Below are 24,864 nucleotides of genomic sequence, written 5' to 3'. Positions count from 1 at the left end.
AGCGAAAAAGCTAACGCTAACATAAGCCATGGCTAACTTCAAACTTCATTCATTTCTAAAGCAGTGTTAGAACTTTTTTGACAGCATGGTGCAAATTAACGATGGTATTACTATATTTGTCCTATGTAATTTGGTATCATATGGAAGAGAGACATTGACATTTACCTAATTTACACACAATAATGCGGCAGAATTTCCGGCAGCACCTGAACGATCCCGTAAGTGGAATGTCATCGATATAGACTAGGTGCTCCTGAACAATTATACTTTATTGAACTTGATTTGATTTGGTTGGGATGATGCAGTTTTACACAGTTCCAAACACATACCTTAACAGTTTGTGCAATTTGAGCTTCATTTGAGGTTGTGTGGTATGTTGATGTGAAGGGTTGCATTTATACAGTGTATACGTTTTCAATATATTAATTATGTCTAATAAAATTAAAAAATGAATAAATATTGTCTTCTGTTTTGTTAGATAAACATACATTTACATTGAGTCAAATATAGATTTCTTTCTTTTTATACTAAGAATCAAACAAGGTGAACGTGAGCTGTAACAGAGCATGAACCTGATGCACAGAGAGTTTACAGGTCACGTTCATGTCATGTTTAATTCTTAGTATAAAAAGAAAGAAATCTATATTTGACTCAATGTAAATGTATGTTTATAAAACAAACGGAAGACAACTATATTTATTCATTTTAAATTTTATTAGACATAATTAAGCTAGGTAACATTGGGGCGGAGGCAGTCAGAGCCCAGTCAGCTGATATCTAAGCTGGTAACAATTATTACATAATCGTCTAATCGCAATTTTTTTTTACATAATTGCAGTTTCTTTGTTTAACCGCAATTACCTGCTAATGTCTCAAGCCAGAGAAATTGAACATGTTCGTGTTTCTCGCCCAAAATCTGCCTGACAAACCCCCTCTAATTAAATAACCACCGTCACTACCCCCCACATTTCCCTTCGGAGGACTATACAGACCCTTTCCAAAAAATTAGAATATCATGGAAAAGTTTATTTATTTCCATAATTCCATTCAAAACGTTAAACTTCCATAGATTATAGATTCAGGGCCCAGAACTTAAACGATTTCAAGTATCCATCCATCCATCTTCGTCCGCTTATCCGGTGTCGGGTCGCGGGGGGAGCAGCTCCAGCAGGGGACCCCAAACTTCCCTTTCCCGAGCAACATTAACCAGCTCCGACTGGGGGATCCCGAGGCGTTCCCAGGCCAGGTTGGAGATGTAATCCCTCCACCTAGTCCTGGGTCTTCCCCGAGGCCTCCTCCCAGCTGGACGTGCCTGGAACACCTCCCTAGGGAGGCGCCCAGGGGGCATCCTTACCAGATGCCCGAACCACCTCAACTGGCTCCTTTCGACGCAAAGGAGCAGCGGCTCTACTCCGAGCTCCTCACGGATGACTGAGCTTCTCACCCTATCTCTAAGGGAGACGCCAGCCACCCTCCTGAGGAAACCCATTTCAGCCGCTTGTACCCTGGATCTCGTTCTTTCGGTCATGACCCAGCCTTCATGACCATAGGTGAGGGTAGGAACGAAAACTGACCGGTAGATTGAGAGCTTTGCCTTCTGGCTAAGCTCTCTTTTCGTCACAACGGTGCGATAGATTGAATGCAATACCGCACCCGCTGCGCCCGATTTTCGACCCATTCTCCTGCTCCATTGTCCCCTCACTCACGAACAAAACCCCAAGGTACTTGAACTCCTTCACTTGGGGTAAGGACTCATTCCCTACCTGGAGAAGGCATTCCATCAGTTTCCTGCTGAGAACCATGGCCTCAGATTTAGAGGTGCTGATCCTCATCCCAACCGCTTCACACTCGGTTGCGAACCGATCCAGTGAGTGCTGAAGGTCGCAGGCCGATGATGCCATCAGGACCACATCATCTGCAAAGAGCAGCGATGAGATCCCCAGCCCACCAAACTGCAACCCCTCCCCACCCCGACTACGCCTCGATATCCTGTCCATAAATATTACAAACAGGATTGGTGACAAAGCGCAGCCCTGGCGGAGGCCAACCCTCACCTGAAACGAGTCCGACTTACTACCGAGAACCCGGACACAGCTCTCACTTTCAAGTATTTAGTTGTTTATTTGTACATAATTTGGGCTTCCAGCTCATAAAACCCACGAAAACAGGATTTCAAAAAATTAGAATACTGTGAAGAAATCACCATTTACTTCTCAGTTTTTGCAGAAAAAAAAAGAAATTAGGATCACATCAAATCAATCAAAATATGGTACTTTAAACGATACGTCAATCTTCAATACTTGGTAGGGAATCCCTTTGCCTTAATCACTGCCTCGATGCGCCGTGGCATTGAGGCAATCAGCCTGTGGCATTGCCTGGGAGTTATGGAAGCCCAGATTTCCTTGATGCTTGCTGTCAGCTCTTCTTTGTTTTTGGGTCTGGTGCCCCTCATTTTCCTCTTGATAATACCCCATAGATTATCAATGGGGTTTAGGTCCGGTGAGTTGGCTGGCCAGTCAAGCACTGTGATAGCATGGGCATCAAACCAGGTTTTGGTGCTTCTTGCAGTATGGGCAGGGGCCAGGTCCTGCTGGAAGATGAAATCTGCATCTCCATACAGATCCTCAGCAGAAGGAATCATGAAGTCCTCTAAAACTTTATGGTAGACTGATGCGGTGACCTTGGATTTAAGAAAGCAGAGTTTACCAACACCTGCACTGGACATTGCACCCCAAATCATGACTGACTGTGGATATTTCACACTGGACCTCAAGCAGCTTGGGTTCTGTTCCTCACCCGTCTTCCTCCAAACCCTTGGACTTTGATTCCCGAATGAAAGGCACACTTTACTTTCATCGGAAAAGAGGATCTTGGACCACTGGCCAACAGTCCAGTCCTTCTTATGGTGATTTTTTCACAGTATTCTAATTTTTTGAAATCCTGTTTTCGTGGGTTTTATGAGCTGGAAGCCCAAATTTTGTACAAATAAACAACTAAATACTTGAAATCGTTTAAGTTGTGGGCCCTGAATCTATAATCTATGGAAGTTTAACGTTTTGAATGGAATTATGGAAATAAATAAACTTTTCCATGATATTCTAATTTTTTGGAAAGGGTCTGTATATTACTGTACTATTGTCAATTTTATGTTCATTTAAACGTACAATATGTAACTTTCTGCCGCTAGGGGTCTCTCAACCAAAACAATGGACAGTAAAACTGGACTTTTGATGACGTTGTGAAGTTGTGTGGAATTATGGGAGTTACGGTTAGAATGCTTCAGTTCATGGACGAGTTTACCCATTCAAGTTTATTCACGTTACGTTTATTCATGTTATTGTAATAAAATGTTGGTTTCCCCAACATAATTACGTTTTTCTTGATTAAATTTTTATTTGTAGCTGACCAGTTAGCTAGTGAGCCAGCAAGCTAACAGTAGCCAGCAGCTAAAACACAAAATATTTCACATATCAATGTCACCTTTTGGATGGCAGCGTCCGTCCGCGGGTAGCCAGCGTCCGTCCGCGGGCAGCCAGCGTCCGTTCGCGGGCAGGCAGCCGGCAGGTTAGTCCGTCCAGACTTTCCCGATTGCCACTCTTCTCTTTTTTCCTTTTTACAATTCAAATATCATTATTTATTATAATCTATATATAATATATATTATATTATAAATGTGTTGCATTGACATTTGAGAATGTGCTGCCTGATGTCCGCCACCAGATGGCGCGCCCACGGAGTCAAACGTTTAGCTCCGCCCACATTTGGCCGAACCCCGATCTGCGTACTGCAGTTAGGTGCAATTGTCAGTGCCTGTTGTGCAGCAGCAGAACATCTCCCAGCTGCCGGATCTCCCCTTTTCTTTTCAGTAATCTTAACTTTTCGTTTTGGTGCTTAACCCACCTTTTGTCGGGTTAATTTAGCTAACCGTAAAGACAGCTAAACGCGAAGGGGGGAGAAATTCGGCAGGGAGGAGATTTTCGGCACATACACCGTAGCGCTACGGACATGTAGCTACCGCTATGGATGGCCGCTGTTGTGACTCGGTGCTGGGTCTGATATAGTCTGTTTCCCGACGTTTAACTAAACTGCCGTTAGCGTCGTAAGCACCAGGCACTGGAGATAAGTTCTGGCCGGGGGGGTTGCTGTAATGAAAGTAGCTGGCTGATAGCTGACTGGGGGCTAACGGTAACTAGCTAGCTATATGTCCCGGGACTGTTGTCAGCTGTCATCCTCCCGACGGAGTCTCTCTGCACCGGGGGAGTGAGGCAGACAAACCGGGGTGTGCTAGCTGGCGAAATTAGCATTAGATTAATCATCTATCTATACAGCTAACGTTAACGTTACTAGTGAAGTTATTTGTGGGTTAGCTCAGTCCTGTTAGCAGTGGTCGAAACAGTCATACTAAAAATAACTATTAGCGTGTTGAACGATGTTGTAACCTCATAATGTTACCCACAGAGCATTAGCATCAACGTTAGCACATTGTAGTAACGTTAAGCTGGTATCGATATTGAACTTACAAAATAGATAAGGTCTCTGTTGTATTACTGTGATAAAAAGTGGGATGTAATTAATCACAAAATGATGCTGTATTTTTTTTTCTGTGACATTGTATGATTTACAATTACTCCTGAACGTATCATCTTGGTGCCAGTGTTCTGACGGAAGGTAGAGTAACTGGAGGGTGAAAGGTTATATGACGCCACTGACGGGCGACTAAAGGAAACGTGCCGTGTCTGAAAATAAAATAACAGATTTCTCTGGGTTTGACATTTGGTGGAAACATTTGGGATAGTGTAAGAACACAACTCATAAAAATATATAACATAGGTATGGTCGTTTTTAGACATTTTAAAGCAGAAATGTTACATATTGTGCCTTTAAGAAAAAATATGTATGGTTTACTTCATAGGCCGTGCACGTGTTATTACATTATGTGGCTCACATAAAAGTGTTATTACTAAAAGATGGATCTACGATTCATTCAAAACATTAATTTGTTTGAAAAAGTAATAAATAAATAAGTATTTTTGACTTTGACTGAAAGAGACAATTATATTGATAATCTCAATTATTTCTGAGACAGTTAATTGTACAGCAACATTTTGAATTGTTACAGCTCTACTGATATCTTCATCTAATAACTCTGCTCTCCTCTCTGGCAGACATTCAACAGGAGCAACATCTCCCAGTCAGCGCTGTGCCAGGCTTCTCAGTGTCTGTTTGCCTTCTACGGCGGCGAGACGTCCTATCACCGCCACCTCTTCCTGCTGCAGCTCTACAACCTGCTGATCTTCCTCTGGCTGCTCAACTTCAGCTTGGCCCTTGAGCAGTGCACCCTGGCTGGGACCTTTGCTAGCTACTACTGGGCCAGGAGAAAGCCTCAGGATATCCCAGCATGCCCACTCTTCTCATCTTTCAGCAGGGCTATCAGGTCAGCACACACTCCACACCCAGCCTGCATCTTTTATTCAAAGTTAGTAATAGAGTCCCAATGAGCGCAGCTCTGCTCTGTCTGTCTGCAGGTATCACACAGGCTCGCTGGCCTTCGGAGCTCTCATTCTCTCAGTCGCACAACTGGTCCGGATCATACTGGAATACCTGGAGAACAAACTAAAAGGTTCTCACACACACACACACACACACACACACAAAGATGGACACAGACACACGCACACACACACACACACACACACACACACACACACACACACACACACACACACACACACACACACAAAGATGGACACAGACACACAAACACACACACACACACCTGGTTAGCTCAGTTGGTAGAGCAGGCACACATATGTAGAGGTTTACGCCTCGACGCAGCGGCCGCGGGTTCTACTCCGACCTGCGGCCCTTTGCTGCATGTCTTTCCCCCTCTCTCGCCCCTTTAAAGTGTCCATACAACCCGGTCTCACGCCAGGTCGTGTAATAGTCACGTTATTTTGATTCATAAATTTGTGTACAGGTTACGAATTCAACGTTTTTTTCGTGTATATGCAACGACTTATTTTGACGGGGTTTTTTTGACGACTTTTGAACGTGTACAGGTGACGCTTTTCGAACCTGCTCTGGGGGACGCGACAACGGGGAAATGAAGCGCCACACGCCGGCCAAAACAACGGGACGGGCCGCCACTCGCGGGCCGCCACTCGCAGGACGCGATTGTGCTCTGGGGGATGCGACAACGAGGAAAGGAGGCGCAACACGCCGGCCACAACAACGGAACGGGCCGCCACTCGCGGGCCGCCAGGGGCACACAACAACAGGGAAATGAGGCGCCACACGCCGGCCACAACAACGGAACGGGCCGCCACTCGTGGGCCGCCACTCGCAGGACGCGATCCACGGGCGAAGGGGCACACAACAACGGGGAAATGAAATGCCACAGCGGGGAAATGAAATGCCACAATAACTGGACGGTTGTGGTTAGGAAAAAAAAGAATGGGGAAAGGAACCATCACACGCGGGACACACCGACAAAGGAACTGCAACACGCGGGACGCGATCCCTGGTCTCCGGGGTGAAAGTCCTGTGTTTTCTGACCCTCCACCACCCCGACCAACGTCCCTATGCGGACTTTCGCCTTATCAATATTACTCGCTACCGTCAGCGTTCTGGGATCACGAAATATGCTTCCCATTAAAATGCATTGCTTTCAATTTCGTAATCAGCACACGAAAAAAAAGGTATTTACGTAACCTGTCCACGACTTAATAGATTAAAATAACGTAACTATATAACGACCTGCCGTGAGACCTGTCTGGTCCATATTATGAAAAAAACACTTTTTCTGGGATTTGAGGTATTCTTTTGTGTCTCTGGTGCTTCCACACGCATACAAACTCTGAAAAAAATCCATCCATGCTGTTTTGAGTGATATACGGTTTCTGAATGTGTCCTGCCTTCAGTCTCCCGGTGAGCTGTTCAAAATCGGCATGGCTTGTGACATCACAAGCCCAAACGAGCTGGCTAACCGCAACCGTTAGCTCATAGCGTTAGCATGCTGACGCTAATGCTAACGCTAGCATGCTACCTCATTCTCAATAGCAAAGCACTGCTACAACACACACAAGTTCACCATAATCTACAAAAGAACTATTTACATGTGTGCCCTCATTTAGAAGTCTCCCAGCTAATCCTGCCTTGTAACTGACCGAAGTAGGAGAAACAGCCTTTCTTTTACTGTCTATGGAGCTAGCTGACATGATCTACATCTGAGATACTGTGCATGTGCGAGTGCAATCAAAGATAGTACAGAAGAAGAAGAAAAGAGGTCTCACTCTGTAGCTAAAACAGAGACCAGGTGAAAAGAGGATCTGCAGCAGTGAGAGAGAGCTGTGCAGTACAACAAAAATATGGTGTTTTTTGAAAATTAAACCATGTAAACCTATTCTGGTACAACCTTAAAATACAATTATGAACATGAAAATGAGCATAATATGGGCACTTTAATGTCTTCATCTGTCCTGTTGAAATAAAGGCCTGAAAATGGCCAAAAAATAATAAAAACACGCACAAACACACACACACACACACACACAAAGATGGACACAGACACACAAAGATGGACACAGACACACACACACACAAAGATGGACACAGACACACACACACACAAAGACAGACACACACAGAAAGACACACACACACATACATACACACACACACAAAGAGAGATACACATACACACCGGGTTACCACAGTTAGTAGAGCAGGCGCACATATATAGAGGTTTACGCCTCGACGCAGCTGCCGCGGGTTCTACTCCGATCTGTGGCCCTTTGCTGCATGTCTTTCCCCCTCTCTCTCCCCTTTAATGTCTTCATCTGTCCTGTTGAAATAAAGGCCTAAAAATGGCCATGGATGACACTCTTTTCTTCCGGATGTACGTTACCTTCCTCTTTCTTTGTGTTGGCGTTCTAAACTCCGGTGGATTTCTGAGGACTATGGTTAACTGCTCCTCAGCGCTCTGCAGTGTAAATCCAGACAGTTAGCTAGACTATCTGTCCAATCTGAGTTTTCTGTTGCACAACTAAAACAACTTCTGAACGTACCGTACACAATTTCCACCAAAAGAAGTTCCTTCCCGAGGCTATTTTGCAGAGGCATCGGGGCTCCGTCCGATGACGATTGTGATTGGTTTAAAGAAATGCCAGTAAACCAGAGCACATTTTTCTCCTATCACAGAATGCTGTGTGGACTAGCTAGACCCTCTTCCACACTGCTGTGGAGGAAGGTCTGGCAAAGCGAGACTACTGTGACAGTAAACTGAATATCTTTGAGTTAGGGACAAAACAAGGCAATATTGTAGGCTTGACTATTGGTGCTTTCACAAAATATTAATACAATGAGATTGTTGATAAATAATTATTAATAATGTGGATACAATGACTAAGTTGGTAAAGGCAAATAATAGAACAGCGAGAACAGTCTCAAAGTTTAGAAAATGACATCACTTTACTGTATTGCAGCCTGTACTGTAAAACCAGGAAGACAATAATGCCATATTACGATATCCAAAATTGAAGACAATATCTAGTCTCATATTATGATTTCGATATAATATGGATATATTGCCTGGCCCACTGATTGACATTTTTCACCATTTTATGAAATTTTTTAGAACAAACAACAAATCCATTAATCTAGAAAATAATCCACACATGAATCCATAATGAAAATAATGGGTAGTTGCAGCCCCAGTTGGATATAAAGATAGCAGTGATTGTTCAGTCAGAGGTCTGACACATACACACTGCTACTAGGGATGTCACCATACCAAAAATCTAGTTGTGTTACCGATAACACCAAAAGTACACAATACTAAAGTCGATACCATGGCGTGTACAAAAAAAAGAAGAAATACTAATAATACTTGAAAGGGGAGAGAGAAGGGCAATGACATGCAGCAAAGGCCTGCAGGTCAGATTTGAACCCTCCGCCGCTGCGTCAAGGAGTAAACCTATATATATGGGCACCTGCTCTACCAGGTGAGCTAACCAGGCAACCTACTTTGAACTTTCTGTTTTGGTGTGGAGTAGAGGGGGCAAGGAGAGCCTCATTTACATGTAATCTGGAGAAAACACCAGTCTTATGGAGTTAAGTTCACCCAGAACTCCCAGACAGCAAGTTCAGCTAGTCTGTTTCTCTCTGCCGTTGTTTTTTCATACAGAACTGGGCTGGTTAAAGTTAACCGAACTGATGTTATTTTCACGTTTTTATCCCATCCCAGAATGCTGTGTGGACTAGCCAGACCCTCCTCCGCAGCGCTGTGGTGGAAGGTCTGGCAAAGCAAGACTAAGCTGTGACAGACAACAGCAGAGAAAAACAGACCCATAGTGGTTTGGGAGTTCCAGGTGTATTTGGGAATGCTGCCACTGTAGATGTACAGTAAAACCAGAAGCTGAATGCGGCCAAGCCGTCAGTGAGCACCGTGCACGAAGATGAAGGGCTATTCGCTGTTTTTCCTTGCTGGTCGGTGTTCTTCAGCATTTATATACTGCCCGTACCTATAGTAATGTAGAAAAATAAGTACGGTCACGTTTTCAGAATTTTGGTACCGAAGTACCGGTTAATACTACTACGACTGCTGATCTTGTACATGTTTCTCCATGTAGGCATTGACAACAGCCTGTCCAGGTTCATCATGCACTGTCTGAAATGCTGTTTCTGGTGTTTGGAGAAGGTCATACGCTACATGAACCGTAATGCTTATATCATGGTGAGTTGGTGAAGGTAGTGCCTTTTAGCCTGAGTAGTATGAACAGCAGCTGTCCACTGATGAACAGCAGCTGCAGCTGTCCTCTGTCTCTTCTCCACCAGGTGGCCATCTATGGGAAAAACTTCTGCAGCTCAGCCAGAGAAGCCTTCTTCCTGCTGATGAGGAATGTGGTCAGGTAAGGAGGCTGGCTGCCTTTGCTCCTTCTCTCTGATCACAGCTTCTTAGTGATACATTTCTGTGAAGTTATTATGGTCTTTATAAGAGAGGCTGTTTATGATAATGAAACTCTGTAAACACACACATGTGTGTGAGACAGGCCCCATAGACATGGCTCTGGCTGCGACTGTAGGCTAGGGCTGCTCCATTATGGAAAAAATCATAGTCACAATTATATTGGTCAATATTGAAATCACGATTATTTAACACGATTACTCACTGACTTTTGGAAAGATGTTGCAATTATTAATCTTAACAAACAGTGGAAAAGTTAAAGAAATCAACAGTGAAAACACCTTAAACTGTAACCATCCATCCATCCATCTTCGTCCGCTTATCCGGTGTCGGGTCGCGGGGGGAGCAGTTCCAGCAGGGGACCCCAAACTTCCCTTTCCCGAGCAACATTCACCAGCTCCGACTGGGGATCGAGCGTTCCCAGGCCAGGTTGGAGATATAATCCCTCCACCTAGTCCTGGGTCTTCCCCGAGGCCTCCTCCCAGCTGGACGTGCCTGGAACACCTCCCTAGGGAGGCGCCCAGGGGGCATCCTTACCAGATGCCCGAACCACCTCAACTGGCTCCTTTCGACGCAAAGGAGCAGCGGCTCTACTCCGAGCTCCTCACGGATGACTGAGCTTCTCACCCTATCTTTAAGGGAGATGCCAGCCACCCTCCTGAGGAAACCCATTTCAGCCGCTTGTACCCTGGATCTCGTTCTTTCGGTCATGACCCAGCCTTCATGACCATAGGTGAGGGTAGGAACGAAAACTGACCGGTAGATCGAGAGCTTTGCCTTCTGGCTAAGCTCTCTTTTCGTCACAACGGTGCGATAGATTGAATGCAATACCGCACCCGCTGCGCCGATTCTCCGACCAATCTCCCGCTCCATTGTCCCCTCACTCGCGAACACAACCCCAAGGTACTTGAACTCCTTCACTTGGGGTAAGGACTCATTCCCTACCTGGAGAAGGCATTCCATCGGTTTCCTGCTGAGAACCATGGCCTCAGATTTAGAGGTGCTGATCCTCATCCCAACCGCTTCACACTCGGTTGCGAACCGATCCAGTGAGTGCTGAAGGTCGCAGGCCGATGATGCCATCAGGACCACATCATCTGCAAAGAGCAGCGATGAGATCCCCAGCCCACCAAACTGCAACCCCTCCCCACCCCGACTACGCCTCGATATCCTGTCCATAAATACTACAAACAGGATTGGTGACAAAGCGCAGCCCTGGCGGAGGCCAACCCTCACCTGAAACGAGTCCGACTTACTACCGAGAACCCGGACACAGCTCTCGCTTTGGTTGTACAGAGATTGGATGGCCCTGAGAAGAGACCCCCTCACCCCATACTCCCGCAGCACCTCCCACAGTATCTCCCGGGAGACCCGGTCATACGCCTTCTCCAAATCCACAAAACACATGTAGACCGGTTGGGCATACTCCCAGGCTCCCTCCAGGATCCTTGCGAGAGTGAAGAGCTGGTCCGTTGTTCCACGACCAGGACGGAATCCGCATTGTTCCTCCTCAACCCGAGATTCGACTATCGGCCGAACCCTCCTTTCCAGCACCTTGGAGTAGACTTTACCAGGGAGGCTGAGAAGTGTGATACCCCTATAATTGGCACACACCCTCTGGTCCCCTTTTAAAAAGGGGAACCACCACCCCAGTCTGCCACTCCTTTGGCACCGTCCCAGACTTCCACGCAATGTTGAAAAGGCGTGTCAACCAGGACAGCCCCTCCACACCCAGAGCCTTGAGCATTTCTGGACGGATCTCATCAATCCCGGGGCTTTGCCACTGTGTAGTTGTTTGACTACATCAGTGACTTCCGCCTGGGAAATCGACGACAATCCCCCATTATCCTCCAGCTCTGCCTCTAACATACATACAGAGGGCGATTAGTCGGATTCAGGAGTTCCTCAAAGTGCTCCTTCCACCGCCCTATTACCTCCTCAGTTGAGGTCAACAGTGTCCCATCCTTACTGTACACAGCTTGGATGGTTCCCCCCCCCTCCTGAGGTGGCGAACAGTTTTCCAGAAGCACTTTGGTGCCGACCGAAAGTCCTTCTCCATGTCTTCTCCAAACTTCTCCCACACCCGCTGCTTTGCCTCTTTCACGGCAGAGGCTGCAGCCCTTCGGGCCCTTCGGTACCCTGCAACTGCCTCCGAGTCCTCCGGGATAACATATCCCGGAAAGACTCCTTCTTCAGTCGGACGGCTTCCCTGACCACCGGTGTCCACCACGGTGTTCGTGGGTTACCGCCCCTTGAGGCACCTAAGACCCTAAGACCACAGCTCCTCGCCGCAGCTTCAGCAATGGAAACTTTGAACATTGTCCACTCGGGTTCAATGCCCCAGCCTCCACAGGGATGCACGAAAAGCTCCGCCCGGAGGTGTGAGTTGAAAGTCTGTTGGACAGGGGCCTCCTCCAGACGTTCCCAATTTACCCGCACTACACGTTTGGGCTTACCAGGTCTGTCCAGAGTCTTCCCCACCCTCTGACCCAACTCATCACCAGATGGTGATCGGTTGACAGCTCTGCCCCTCTCTTCACCCGAGTGTCCAAAACATACGGCCTCAGATCAGATGAAACGATTATGAAATCGATCATTGACCTTCGGCCTAGGGTGCTCTGGTACCAGGTACACTTATGAGCATCCCTATGTTCGAACATGGTGTTCGTTATAGACAATCCATGACTAGCACAGAAGTCCAACAACAAACACCCACTCTGGTTTAGATCAGGAGGCCGTTCCTCCCAATCACGCCTCCAGGTGTCTCCATCATTGCCCACGTGTGCGTTGAAGTCCCCCAGCAGAACAATGGAGTCCCCACTGGAGCCCCATGCAGGACTCCAGTCAAGGTCTCCAAGAAGGCCGAATACTCCGAACTCCTGTTTGGTGCATATGCACAAACAACAGTCAGAGTTTTCCCCCACAACCCGCAGGCGTGGGGAGGCGACCTTCTCGCCCACCGGGTAAACTCCAACACAGCGGCGCCAGCCGGGGCTTGTGAGTATCCCCACACCCGCCCGGCGCCTCACACCTTGGGCAACTCCGGAGAAGAAAAGAGTCCACCCCTATCCAGGAGTATGGTTCCAGAACCAAGACTGTGCGTAGAGGTAAGCCCCACCAGATCTAACCGGTAGCGCTCCACCTCCCGCACCAGTTCCGGCTCCTTCCCCACAGAGAGGTGACGTTCCACGCCCCCAGAGCCAGCGTCTGCCGCCCGGGTCTGGTCCGCCGAGGCCCCTGACCTTCACTGCCACCCATGTGGCATCGCAACCGACCCCAACGGTTCCTCCCACAGGTGGTGGGCCCATGGGATGGAGAGGGAGTTGCCACGTAGCTTGTTCGGGCTGTGCCCGGCCGGGCTCCGTGGCAAACCCGGCCACCAGGCGCTCGCCGACTAGCCCGCCGTCTGGGCCTGGCTCCAGACGGGGGCCCCGGGCTTCCTCCGGGCAGGGTCACTCCATCTCTGCTTAGCTTTTGCATTCGGGTTTTTGAACCATTCTTTGTCTGGCCCCTCACCTGAGACCACTTTGCCTTGGGAGACCCTACCAGGAGCACAAAGCTCCAGACAACACAGCCCTCAGGTTCACAGAGACACACAAACCTCTCCACCACGATAAGGTGATGGTAAACTGTAACATTTTCCTTAATACTTTTCCCATTCTTTTTCATTCAGAACACAAGGCGAAATAAAAGTTTACTTGCAAAACGTTAAGTGTAAAATAATCGTTTTTCTCTAATTCTGTTTTTGTGATCATAAGGAGCTGAATCGTAATCACAATTAAAGTTTTGATTAATTGCACAGCCCTACTGTAAACTACACACTGGTTTCAATTGAAGCAGGTTTTGTGTAGACTGATGGTGGATGTGTCCCCTTATGTCTATGGTGTAATGGTCTGTAACTTTCAGATGACATGCTAGCGCGAAAATATGCTGGATCTATAAACGCTAAAAGTACTGTTTATTTACATGTAGTCTGGTGGGTTTGGTGATGGTGATTTTGGAGCTGTTTCTCTGTTTAAAACAAAACAAAAAGGATCTTACTCTTTACTCTCTGTAGGGATCCTTTATATAATGTTTTCAGACACTTAGAACAATAATAATAGAAGAATAATCTTTGCCCTATAGGGTTACATTGCAGCCCGCTGTAACCATCAGCCACTAACTAGTGGCTGATGGTTACAGCATTCCCCCAGTGGTGCTGAACGAAAGGTATCATGGTGCCCAGATCTTGAGGGAAATGGCAATAAATCAATCAATCAATCAAACTTTATTTTGTATAGCACATTTCATACAAATCAATGTAATGCTGTAGTGCTTTTGTAATGTGCTTGGTACAAAAGCGACACAAAAACAGAGACCCCAGACCCTATTTTAACGATCTAAGTGCACGACGTGAAGCAGCTGGTGCAAGTGCGTTTAGGGCGTGTCCAATTCCACTTTTGCTAGTTTGACGCCGGAAAAAAGGGTCTGTGCGCCGGCCGCATGGTTCAAAAGGGTTTTACTTAGTGTCTTAATTAATTATAGGTGTGTTTTGGGCGTAACATTCAATAAACCAATCAGTGTCATCTCCCATTCCCTTTAAAAGCCAGGCGCGTTTGTACCTTGGCACATTGCTATTATGAGAAGAAGAAACTAATCTGCTCGTGCGTGAAATGAAAGCGCGCAAGCAGATCATATCATAATACTATTTCACATTGTAATATTTTTATTTTTGATCACCCAGCCAAAGCAAAACATAGAACAACAACAAACAAAGTTATTGATAGACTTTAGTAAAAAGTAGCCTGTTTTTAAAGTGTTCAGTGCTGTACAATGTTTGAGCTGTTTTTTTATGTCCGCTCCGTAGTCTGTCTATAGTCAGCTCAGACAACTGATAGATACATACTGCGCCATTCAATTAAGCAGAGCAGTTGCCCTCCGAGAACCATACGACAATACAATACATCAACATACAATCTCAGACTCATTTGCACGGCGCTCGTTTTTCGACTAGTTATGACTGGTTTCCAAGATGGCTCCCGCAAGTAAACATGAACGCGACTGTCTTTATAATCTATCTTTTTAATAAACTATCTGTACACTTACAATGTTGTCAATGCTTCGGTTAACATTTAGGGACCCTCATTATGCTAACGTTATGGTGTGGTGAAATTTCGAGCCTTTTTAGTGGTATTAAATAACAATTTAATTTGAGTGTCCCCATGCCCCAAATACTAGCATTGTAAGCTAACCAGCGGTCCGCGGTAGCCTCGTCAAAGCTCCAAACTCATTCGATTAGCATGGAAACATGTCCCAGAGAGTGACAAAGTAGGTACACATCAGTTAATAACCCCTAGCTTCGTTTTGCACCGGAATTGTCCTTTAATGTAAGTAATCAACTGGGAAAGTTTCATGGAGATATCTGTTAGTTTAAATATTTTCTCATTATATCATACTCAATATTTCTATATTCACCTGTAGTGTCTCCCCTTAACAAGGGCTGCAATGGGAAATTCAGTATTTTTCAATACTTCCCACCACTTGGATTTCTTAGGACTTTTTAGAAGTTATAGGGGAGACTTCTATGAGACTAGATCAGTTGAAAGAGTTTCTGTTGCAATTTGTATTGGGTCATGTTGCATAATGCCTGTACTATGATGTGTTGTCTTTTCCTTGTACCACTTAGAAGTCTAGCGGCTGTGTTTTGGACCATTTGGAGCCTGGAAAGGGTCCACCCTGGTGGGGCAAACCAAAATACAGCGAAATACAATAATCAATCCGAGAGATGATAAAAGCATGAATTAGTATTTCCAGGTCTTGGCGGGATACAAGTGGTTTTCATTTGGTTAGGGTTCTAAGCTGGTAAAAGCTGCCTTTCACTACACAACTGACTTGTTTGTCAAAGTTCAGTGAAGTGTCCATGAAGACAACAATATGTTTAAGTACGTAATTTAAGTTTGCAGAGAGGGGACCAAGCACTTTGGTTGAGCTGGCAACAGAGCACGGCGAGCTAAACATAATCACTTCAGTTTTGTTTCCATTCAATTGAAGGAAGATTGCAGCTATCCCACATTTTATGTCACTTAGACAATCAGAAAGGTTTTTTAGAGAGCAGGTGTCATTAGGAGTAACCGTAATGTAAAATTGTGTATCGTCTGCGTAATAATGATACAAAGCGTTATTTTTCTAAAAAATAGAGCCAAGGGGAAGCATATACAAGGAAAATAAATGAGGACCTAATATTGAAACTTGGGGGATTCAACATTTAAAGGGAGCAGGGGATGAGGAGCAATTTCCTATTGTCACAGATAGGAGGCAAACCATTGTTTGAAATGAGAGAAATGGTGACTCTGTCTCTATAGGGTTGCAGTTTTGGACCGAGTGACAGACTTCCTGTTGTTTCTGGGCAAAGTGCTGATAGCAGGAGGAGTTGGTAAGTTCTCCTGCCATGTTCTATGTTTCACACCAGTGTTTCACCTGCAGATCATTTCTAAATATAGTTATATTTTGGGTGTCTGTGTGTGTGTGTGTGTGTGTGTGTGTGTGTGTGTGTGTGTGTGTGTGTGTGTGTGTGTGTGTGTGTGTGTGTGTGTGTGTGTGTGTTTCAGGTGTGGTTGCATTCTTCTTCTTCACTAGGAAGATCCCTGTTATCCAGGAGGAGGAGCCCAACCTCAACTACTACTGGGTCCCCCTGCTGGTCAGATTCACACACACACACACACAAAAACAAACACGCCAGTATTCTGCGGGAATATAAATGATATACGAACAAGCAATGACCTGGACATGGAAATACAGCATAATTAAATATATAAAGTGCATTGTTAAGACATTCCAGTTTTAGTTTTTAGAAGAATGTTATAAGCCAACAACACTAAGAATTGGAAATGATGATGTGTTGTTGTCCCTGTCAGACGGTGGTGATGGGTGCCTACCTGATCGCTCATGGTTTCTTCAGCGTCTATGCCATGTGTGTTGACACGCTCTTCCTCTGCTTCTGTAAGTGAACACCATCATTACTGTTTTTAGACAGAAATAAAGTAGTGCAGGTACAGTGATTCAGAATGGGATGCTCTGCACTGAAACAGGTTCAGGCTTCTATGGTCAGGCATTATTTAAACATAGAAATTATTTGGTTTTACCTTAAAATACTCTAGATATATAATGCCTTCACATCAGGACCACAAGGTTTGTAGTGTTCACTTAGTGAGAATGACAGTTGTTAACATACAGCATAGTGAGCAAGCGAACTGTGGAGCATTTCACGACACGAGCAATTGTATGTCATTTATGGTCTTGCATTAGCTCTATCTCCAGCGTTGTGGACTGCTAAATAGTCTTGGGATGGAACGTGTTTTGGTGGAACATTTGCACCCCGCACCCGCCATGGTTAAACCTCTTTGGCTCTTACCAATGTATCGATGTGTGTACTTCGTCCACAGCAATCCCACCAGTCAGTCACAAAATGTCCCAGTTAGAGAGGAAATGCCCTAAACATATTCTCTGTAAATCTTTACAATCATTCCCCGAAAGAACCAAGCAGGCTTGCCTTGTTGCACCATCCAAATTTTCTTTAAAAGTTGACATTTTCAGCGAGTAGCTTGCTAGCTCAAAGTTTGTTGTTGTTTCCCGAAGAGAATGAAGTTTGATAACGGAAACCCACAGAGAGAGGAAAGAGAAGGATGTCAGGCTTTATCCTGGAAGGGTACTGTCGTTGACCCAGACTATGTTATGTATGAATCTAGTTAAAGCTTTAGTGCGGAACATTTTGATATTAATAAACGTTACATTCAAGCTATTGCCAAATGAGTTGCTACAAAGTTAATTAAGACCACACAACTCTCTGTATTTCTCAGTATGGCTATGTTCAGACAATTGTGTTGTCCGGTGACTTTCCCGCGCAGAAACTCAAGTGAAGATAATGACCTCTTCTGAAGAGTCCATCATGTTAATCCTCCGTGTCCTCCTTGGCTACTAGCAACTGTGTGGAGGAGGCTGTATCATGTGGACGCGCTGACAGTTTTGTTGTCATTACATGAGAATTCCTCATGGGGGAGACAGAAACTACGCGCTATAGCTTTAAACAATCAATACCAGATATGAGCCCTTCTTCTAACAGATCAGATCACAGAGCCTTAGACACATACTGCCGGCTGCTGGGATTACCCGAGCCGTACTGATGCAGCACCTGGTGTAGATATCCTTCAGGCATGCTCGGCCCAGCCAACCTCTCTCTGCAGGGCCGGACCCTCCCGTTCACTGCTGTTCCCCTACAACATTACTATTACTCCAATAAAAATCATATACTGATGCACTGTGATGGGTTTAAATGGGTTCACTCTCTCATCCAACACCATGTATTAAAATGCCTTTTTCTTCTCCAAATATTGCCAATCTACATGTTCAGTTTATATTTTGGTTAAATGTTTCCACCAGGTAGAACTGTAATCGTTGGCGTGAATCCTGTGCTCTTTGCATGCATGTGTCTCTCTACCAACACTAACTTACCCTTTTTGTCTCTATTTCATTTTAAATCACCCTGCTATCTACTTCCCATCCATACATCTTCATTTGACCTTTGTCCTCAAACTTTAACTCCCTTGACTTCCTCCACCTCCGTCAAACCCACCCATCCACCCGTTCACCATCATCCATCCATCCCTGCTTTTTCTGCCATGCTTCCATGCGATCCATGCATCGGTCCAACAAGGCGATGACTTGGAGAGGCATGATGGGAGTTCAGAAAAACCTTTCCTCATGTCCCCAGAGCTGCACAGAATTTTGGGGAAATCCAGCCAGTCGCGTTGATATACAATCCTCCTGTCCCGTCCCTGAGCAGCCAGTGTGCTGAGTGGACCACGCTCTCTGTAACACCGCACAGGGCCGACAGGTCTGGCTGCTAGGCAACATGTGGAGCAGCAGGAGCAGCATTCCTCATGATTACCACTCAGCAACAGTGACAGGCACATGTCAGACATGTATGGAACCAATAGTAAAGTCAGAATCAAAGACTTCTCAAAGTTCCCTTCCAGCGAGGCCGCTGCAGTGTTTAGCGCTTGAGCGCCGTCATTGGTCTGAAGTCATGTTTAAGCCCCGAAATGAGTCAGTGAGAAGAACCTTCTTTTGTATTAAGATTCAGTTCATGTGTTTGAAAAAGCCTGCTATGAACTTGTAATTGTACCTTTTAATGTGTTGTGTGTTTTTGGATGAATGTTTAAAATGTGTGAAAATCACTTTGTACCAAATGCTCCACCTCAAGTTTCAAATCATTTATACAGCCTGTTCCTTTTATAAGATGGATTGATTTTGTATTGGGTCTTTGTTTTTTTTATTCGTAAAGCTGATTCAATTAAAATACAGTAAAAAAAAATATTAAACATGTCTTTTTCTTCAGCACCAATGTCAAACTAAAAGGTAAACTGAAATAAATGATGATAAAAATAATTTGTAGTTCCAGAATTTAGTGGTGATGATTTGTGAATAGTCATGTTGGATTGTATCTTGTAACATGTAAAAGAAAAAAAAAAACATCATCAGGAGCAGTTTGGTGTCAGGAAACAAACTACGCAGCTTCAAAGATAGGCGTCAGACTTGGCGGTTAATGCCTGGCGCTGCTAGTGTTAAAGCAATCCCTTTTTTCTTCCAAAATGTTTAGAATGATATTTTCAGATATAATTCATTTCACATTTCTGCGTTTTCAGCAATGCTTGTGATTCATTTCAGCATCCACACGCAATTCCTGCAGAAAATGCATTTTCTAGTTATTCTTTGGCGTCAAACTACACACGACAAAATTCTAATGAAAATCAAATTGGGCAGCTCATTGAGCAGATGGGGGCTATAATGTTTTGGTATAAAAAAATGTTATTCCTGGTAGTTTACATGAAGTTTTTAAAATCACAGGAGTATAATAGAAGTCTGTGAGAGGACTGATTTCTCAGTTCATACCTTTTTAAACTCTGAAAGCCTGCTGCTCTGACATCATTGCAGCTGGAATCCAGCTGTTACAGTTCTAAGCAATTTAACTGAAAAGTATTTGTAGTCGCTGTTTAGTAATTCATGTTACTAGCTGCTGGAGTGTGGAACGGGACTTTTCTAGACCAGAGAAACATTTTCTAAACTTCTCTCAGCTGCACAGTTTGAACCCTACACCCACAAACCCTCATCTCTCTCAGCATGTAAACATCTAACCCACAGCAGGCGCTACACTTCTTAAGATCTAATCCCAGAAAGATAGAGCCCTATCCAGCTCTCACTCACTGTTAGTCTCACTTTGCCAGACCATCCACATGCTGCGGAGAGAAGTAGGGTCTGGCTAGTCCACACAGCATTCCTGGATGGGAGAAAAACCTGCTCTGGTTTTTTGGCATTTCTTTAAACCAATCACAATCTTCGCACGGAGCCGCTTTAAAATAGTCGTGCGAGAGAAAACTCAGATTGGACAGATAGTCTAGCCAGCGGTCTCAATTTACCCTGCAGAGATCTGAGGAGCAGTTAACCACAGTCCTCATAAATCCACCATAATTTAACACAATTTCCAACACAAAGAAAGCGGAAGGAAACGGATATCCGGCGGTATTTCCTGCACCACCGGAGCAATCCCGGAAGTGGAACGTCAAGGATATAGACTGCTGCTATGTACACTAAACATGTTCCAGAATAAGTGACGTGAAGTCTAACAACCAGCAGAGCTGACAGAAAACTGTTTCTACACTGACAATCAAAGGAGAAGTAGAATACCCCTATATCAACATATTGTACGTATTGGTATTGAAGTTGAAAAAGATGATTATGTATTCACTTTCAGGGGAACCATGACAATACAAACCCATTTTATAATAATAATTTAATTCAATTTATATCTTTATTAAACCTGCAAGGGAAATTACGTTTTCACTCTGTTAGAATACACATTACACACAGGCCTGAAATGCACACACGTGCTCAGTACCTCTACATGCACTAATGGAGAGATGTCAGAGTGAGGGTGCTGCTGCTGTCGATTGACAGGCGCCCAGGTGGAGGTTCAGTGCCTTGCTCAAGAGCACCTTGGCAGTGCCCAGGAGGTGAAATGGCACCTCTCCAGCTACCAGTCCACCACCATACTTTGGTCCGTATGGGGACTTGAACCAGCGAACCAGTTCCCAACCCAACTCCAGACAGACTGAGCTACTGCCACCCGAATCTAATCGATTTACAAAGTCAGGCAGAACTATGCATGCATTAAACAAGAGCACTTCTTTCTGTTGGAATGGAATCATGGTTTATGCTCAATAAATAAATAAAATAGTGATCCGTACTGTAACGCTTAATGAGTGACACAAATGTACAAGTTGATCCTGAGATGTGTATCAAGTGTTCTGCTTGCATCAGTGCATTTTTGAGTATAGATCAGCTGTTGTGCCGAGCTGCATGTCACTATAAACAGAACTGTGTGAAAGCATCAGCAGGGGTATCACCTACTCAATCTGCAGTAAGTCAGGGCTCACCATCAGCATGGAAACTCATTGGTGTAAAGTCTTCAACATAAACACTCTCATATTAGCTCTGCAGTTAGATACATTGATCTGGCTTTCTCCTTCCTTCTACGTTTTCTTAAGCCAAACTAACTCAACTATTTAAACTGTCATTCCAACATTCAGCCAGTAGGTGTCACTTTGTGGCTGCAGTAAGTAGGACTTGGCCTTCTATTGGGAATCATGAACACCACTCGCTGCTGGGAGAACTCTTCAACTACTTCACTGCTACAGTACTAGAACCATACATGAACATAGACTGCATATTATATGATACTATGAAGATGTTTCTTCCTGTGAAATGCATTGGGCTCCACTCCACTGTGTAGAATGGCTTTTTCAGATCCATACTGCACATGCACGTGCTGTTGATTAATTGATTGTATTTGACCTTTTGTTATAAAATACGATACAGCTTTGCACCATACACAAAAAAAAAACAAAGTCAGGATAACACAAAGTCCTGTTACCTTATTTCCATTGTGGTCCCTTGGGGGAGGGGAGGGGGGTTGAGCAAGTGGCAGCAGATTAAGGGTCAATCATTACATCCATACATATATTAAATACATCAAGACAATACAGTAACAAAAAAAAACATTGGCATCTGAGCCATTTTTTCAGTGCCCGCTTAAAACCTCCTAAACTTCTGACCATCTGTAGATTACCTGGCAATCTGTTCCACAGGATTGTTGCTACATACAAAAAGGACTCTTTACCTAAATTACTCTTAACTCTAGGAGGTACAAAATCAGTAGAACTTCCACTGGTGGAGTAGCTGTGAACATCTCTCACTCTGTTAAAATGATTAAATATTTGGGGACAGCCCCATGCACAGTCCTAGACTCCTATGTACCATGCACAGGTGAATCCGAGAGACTGGATCTTCTACTTTTAACCACCCAATAGTCTCAAAATGAGAAGTGTTAAGATGAGATCTCATGGGGAGGTTCATGTTAAATGATGGTGTCTGCTGTGAATCAACGTGGATCTGAAACTTGGTTTTGCTATTGACCTTACCGAAGTGAAAGCATTTCCAATTTTGTTGCAGTTTTTACCCACTGCCTTTAATTTAATTCCCAACCCAACCAAATAATCCTGTTTTAATGATTTAGAGCACATAATAAAGAAGTTTGCAGTATGAAATGTAGTAGTAATATTGCTGGTTGTACTATGAGAAGCAGCAGTAACATCTCTAATGGCTGCTAGTTGATAGGTAGCCTGTCGGCTGCAGGGACCAATCAGAGGCGAGGATACAGATTGTGGGCAGGCCTGTGCAGTCAGGATGGAGAGAGAGGGAGAAAGAAAGAGAGGAGGAGAGGCCCAGGACAGACAAACAGCTGAGACAGAGAGCAGCGTGTTGGACGGAACAATAGGGCTCGGGGTCCAGCCAATCAGAGCCCACCGAGGTTGGGACCATGCCGGTGAGACGGGGCCATGTGGCGCCCCAGAACACTTTCCTGGACACCATCATCCGCAAGTTTGAAGGACAGAGTAAGTAAGGGTTTGACTTCACCACTAACAGCAGGAGACATTTTAAATATAACTGCATTATTACATTACATTACACTGGGATGAACTGAGGAGCAGTGGTGCAATGTAACTAAGTACATTTACTCAAGTACTGTACAAATTTAAGGTACTTGTACTTCACTTGAGTCTTTTCTTTTCCTGCCACTTTCTACTTCTACGCTACGCCGAGAGAAATATTATACTTTTTACTCCACTACATTCATCTGTTACAGTTTTAGTTACTAGTTACTTTACACGTTAAGATTTCTGCACACAAAGCACATGTAGTTTATAAAATCTGATGTTATATTATAAATGAAACTAGCCAACAATATAACGGCCTACAAGTCCAGCTGAAATAATTAGACCATTAAACACACAACTGTTTGGATCCTTTACACTTTCTAAAATTGGAGGATGTTTCTGCATTGAGATCTTTTACTTTTATTATTTAAGTAAGTTTACCTGACAATACTTATATACTTTTACTTGAATAACATTTTCAATACAGGACTTTAACTTATAATAGAGTATTTTTACAGTGTGGTATGAATACTTTTTCCACCACAGCTGAGGAGAAACAAGAGGTATTGTGTTATGGGACAAATGAACTGTTTAAATACATTTACAAACAGATGAATAATCAGTAAATAATAATTAGTAAAAAGCTATTATGGCAGAGAATTCAGAAATAAAAATGGCCAATAAAATAATGTATATATAGTATAGCCTGCACTGTGTTTCCTAAACATGTCTGCTTGTTTTTCTTGTTTTTGTATTTTATTTTTGTTTGTTTTTACAAATGACTGTATTTTGACAACTCCTCTATCTTCACTAGAGGAGTCTTCACTTTTCTTAACATTTTCTCATCACTTGTAAAGCTATGTTGAGCAGCCTGGTTACGTTGCTACAGGTTACTGTCTGTATCCATTATACACACCCTCGGGAGCAAGAAAAGTCAAAGGGAACCTCAAAGCAATTTGAAATTGGAAATGAAGGTTATAATGTCAGTGTACAGCATTTAAAAAAAGGAAGGAAGAAAAGAGTAGTATTAATTAAAAAATATGTAGCCTTCCTGTCCCTGTGAGGTTCATCAGTGTGACAGATGAAGCAGCCTGCTATTACTGGGACCTAGTGCATGTTTCACATTAATACATTTAATTGCCACATGAACTCAAAGGTTTACAGAGGGGGGGTTGTTGTCATCAGCTATGTGCTTTTAAGCATGAACGTTTAGGGTGTTATCCTGTATGTTCTACAGAGACCAGAATATACTTTTATAAGGATTTCATGATAGGGGTCTGAGTATTACACTGGATGACAAGGAGTGGGACAGAATATGTAGGAATATTAAAACTATGTCACACAATGTGGGGGTGCACTTCATTCAGTTCAAGATTATGGATCGCTTCTATTGGACTCCCTCCAGATTTTTTAGACTTGGTCTGAAAGACACTCCAAAGTCTTGGAAATGTAAGACAGAGGGCGGTCAATCACTTCATGTCCTAAGGTCCTTCGATAAAGTTAAGGAATTTTGAACCGGGATACATGATAAGATATGTCAGATTGCAGGGACCCGGGTTCCATTCAGCCCAAGATCATTTGTTCTGGGAGATTGGTCAATCCTAAACGTGATGGATAAGCACATAAGAAGCTGGGTCCAGACTAGTTTAATGATAGCAAGACAGATTATTTTAAGAGGATGGAAGAATGAAGGCGCGCCGTCAATCCAGGAGTGGGCTTGTGAATGGTTTGCCAGATTGGATGTCTATACTAGAAAATGGGGAAAGTACTCATGGTTTCTGGAGGGCTCCTAAGAAGCTTTGTGCTGGGGAGAGACATGTATGATGGTCTAATGGTGTTTCGTTATTTATACATATGTTTATTTGGTTTATG

At 44.2% G+C, this 24,864-nt stretch overlaps 1 protein-coding gene across 2 annotated transcripts in view; it reads left to right on the top strand.

Moving 5' to 3' along the window:
• The window catches only part of LOC114565806 (choline transporter-like protein 5-A), a 44,050-nt gene extending 24,760 nt beyond the window's left edge, over nt 1-19,290 (top strand). For both annotated transcript variants that reach the window (XM_028594057.1, XM_028594058.1), the window contains 8 exons: nt 5,166-5,434; nt 5,526-5,620; nt 9,630-9,733; nt 9,835-9,908; nt 16,306-16,376; nt 16,552-16,640; nt 16,858-16,942; nt 18,654-19,290. In XM_028594057.1, coding sequence (XP_028449858.1) covers nt 5,166-5,434; nt 5,526-5,620; nt 9,630-9,733; nt 9,835-9,908; nt 16,306-16,376; nt 16,552-16,640; nt 16,858-16,942; nt 18,654-18,751 — 885 coding nt within the window. In that variant the 3' untranslated portion in view covers nt 18,752-19,290. The remainder of the gene's footprint in view (nt 1-5,165; nt 5,435-5,525; nt 5,621-9,629; nt 9,734-9,834; nt 9,909-16,305; nt 16,377-16,551; nt 16,641-16,857; nt 16,943-18,653) is intronic.
• The last annotated feature ends 5,574 nt before the right edge of the window (nt 19,291-24,864 follow it).

Source organism: Perca flavescens, chromosome 12 (genome assembly GCF_004354835.1).
Source record: "Perca flavescens isolate YP-PL-M2 chromosome 12, PFLA_1.0, whole genome shotgun sequence".
In the NCBI taxonomy this organism is placed as follows: domain Eukaryota; kingdom Metazoa; phylum Chordata; class Actinopteri; order Perciformes; family Percidae; genus Perca; species Perca flavescens.
Note: the sequence above shows the minus strand (reverse complement) of the source record. Positions and strands in the feature narration are given on the sequence as shown.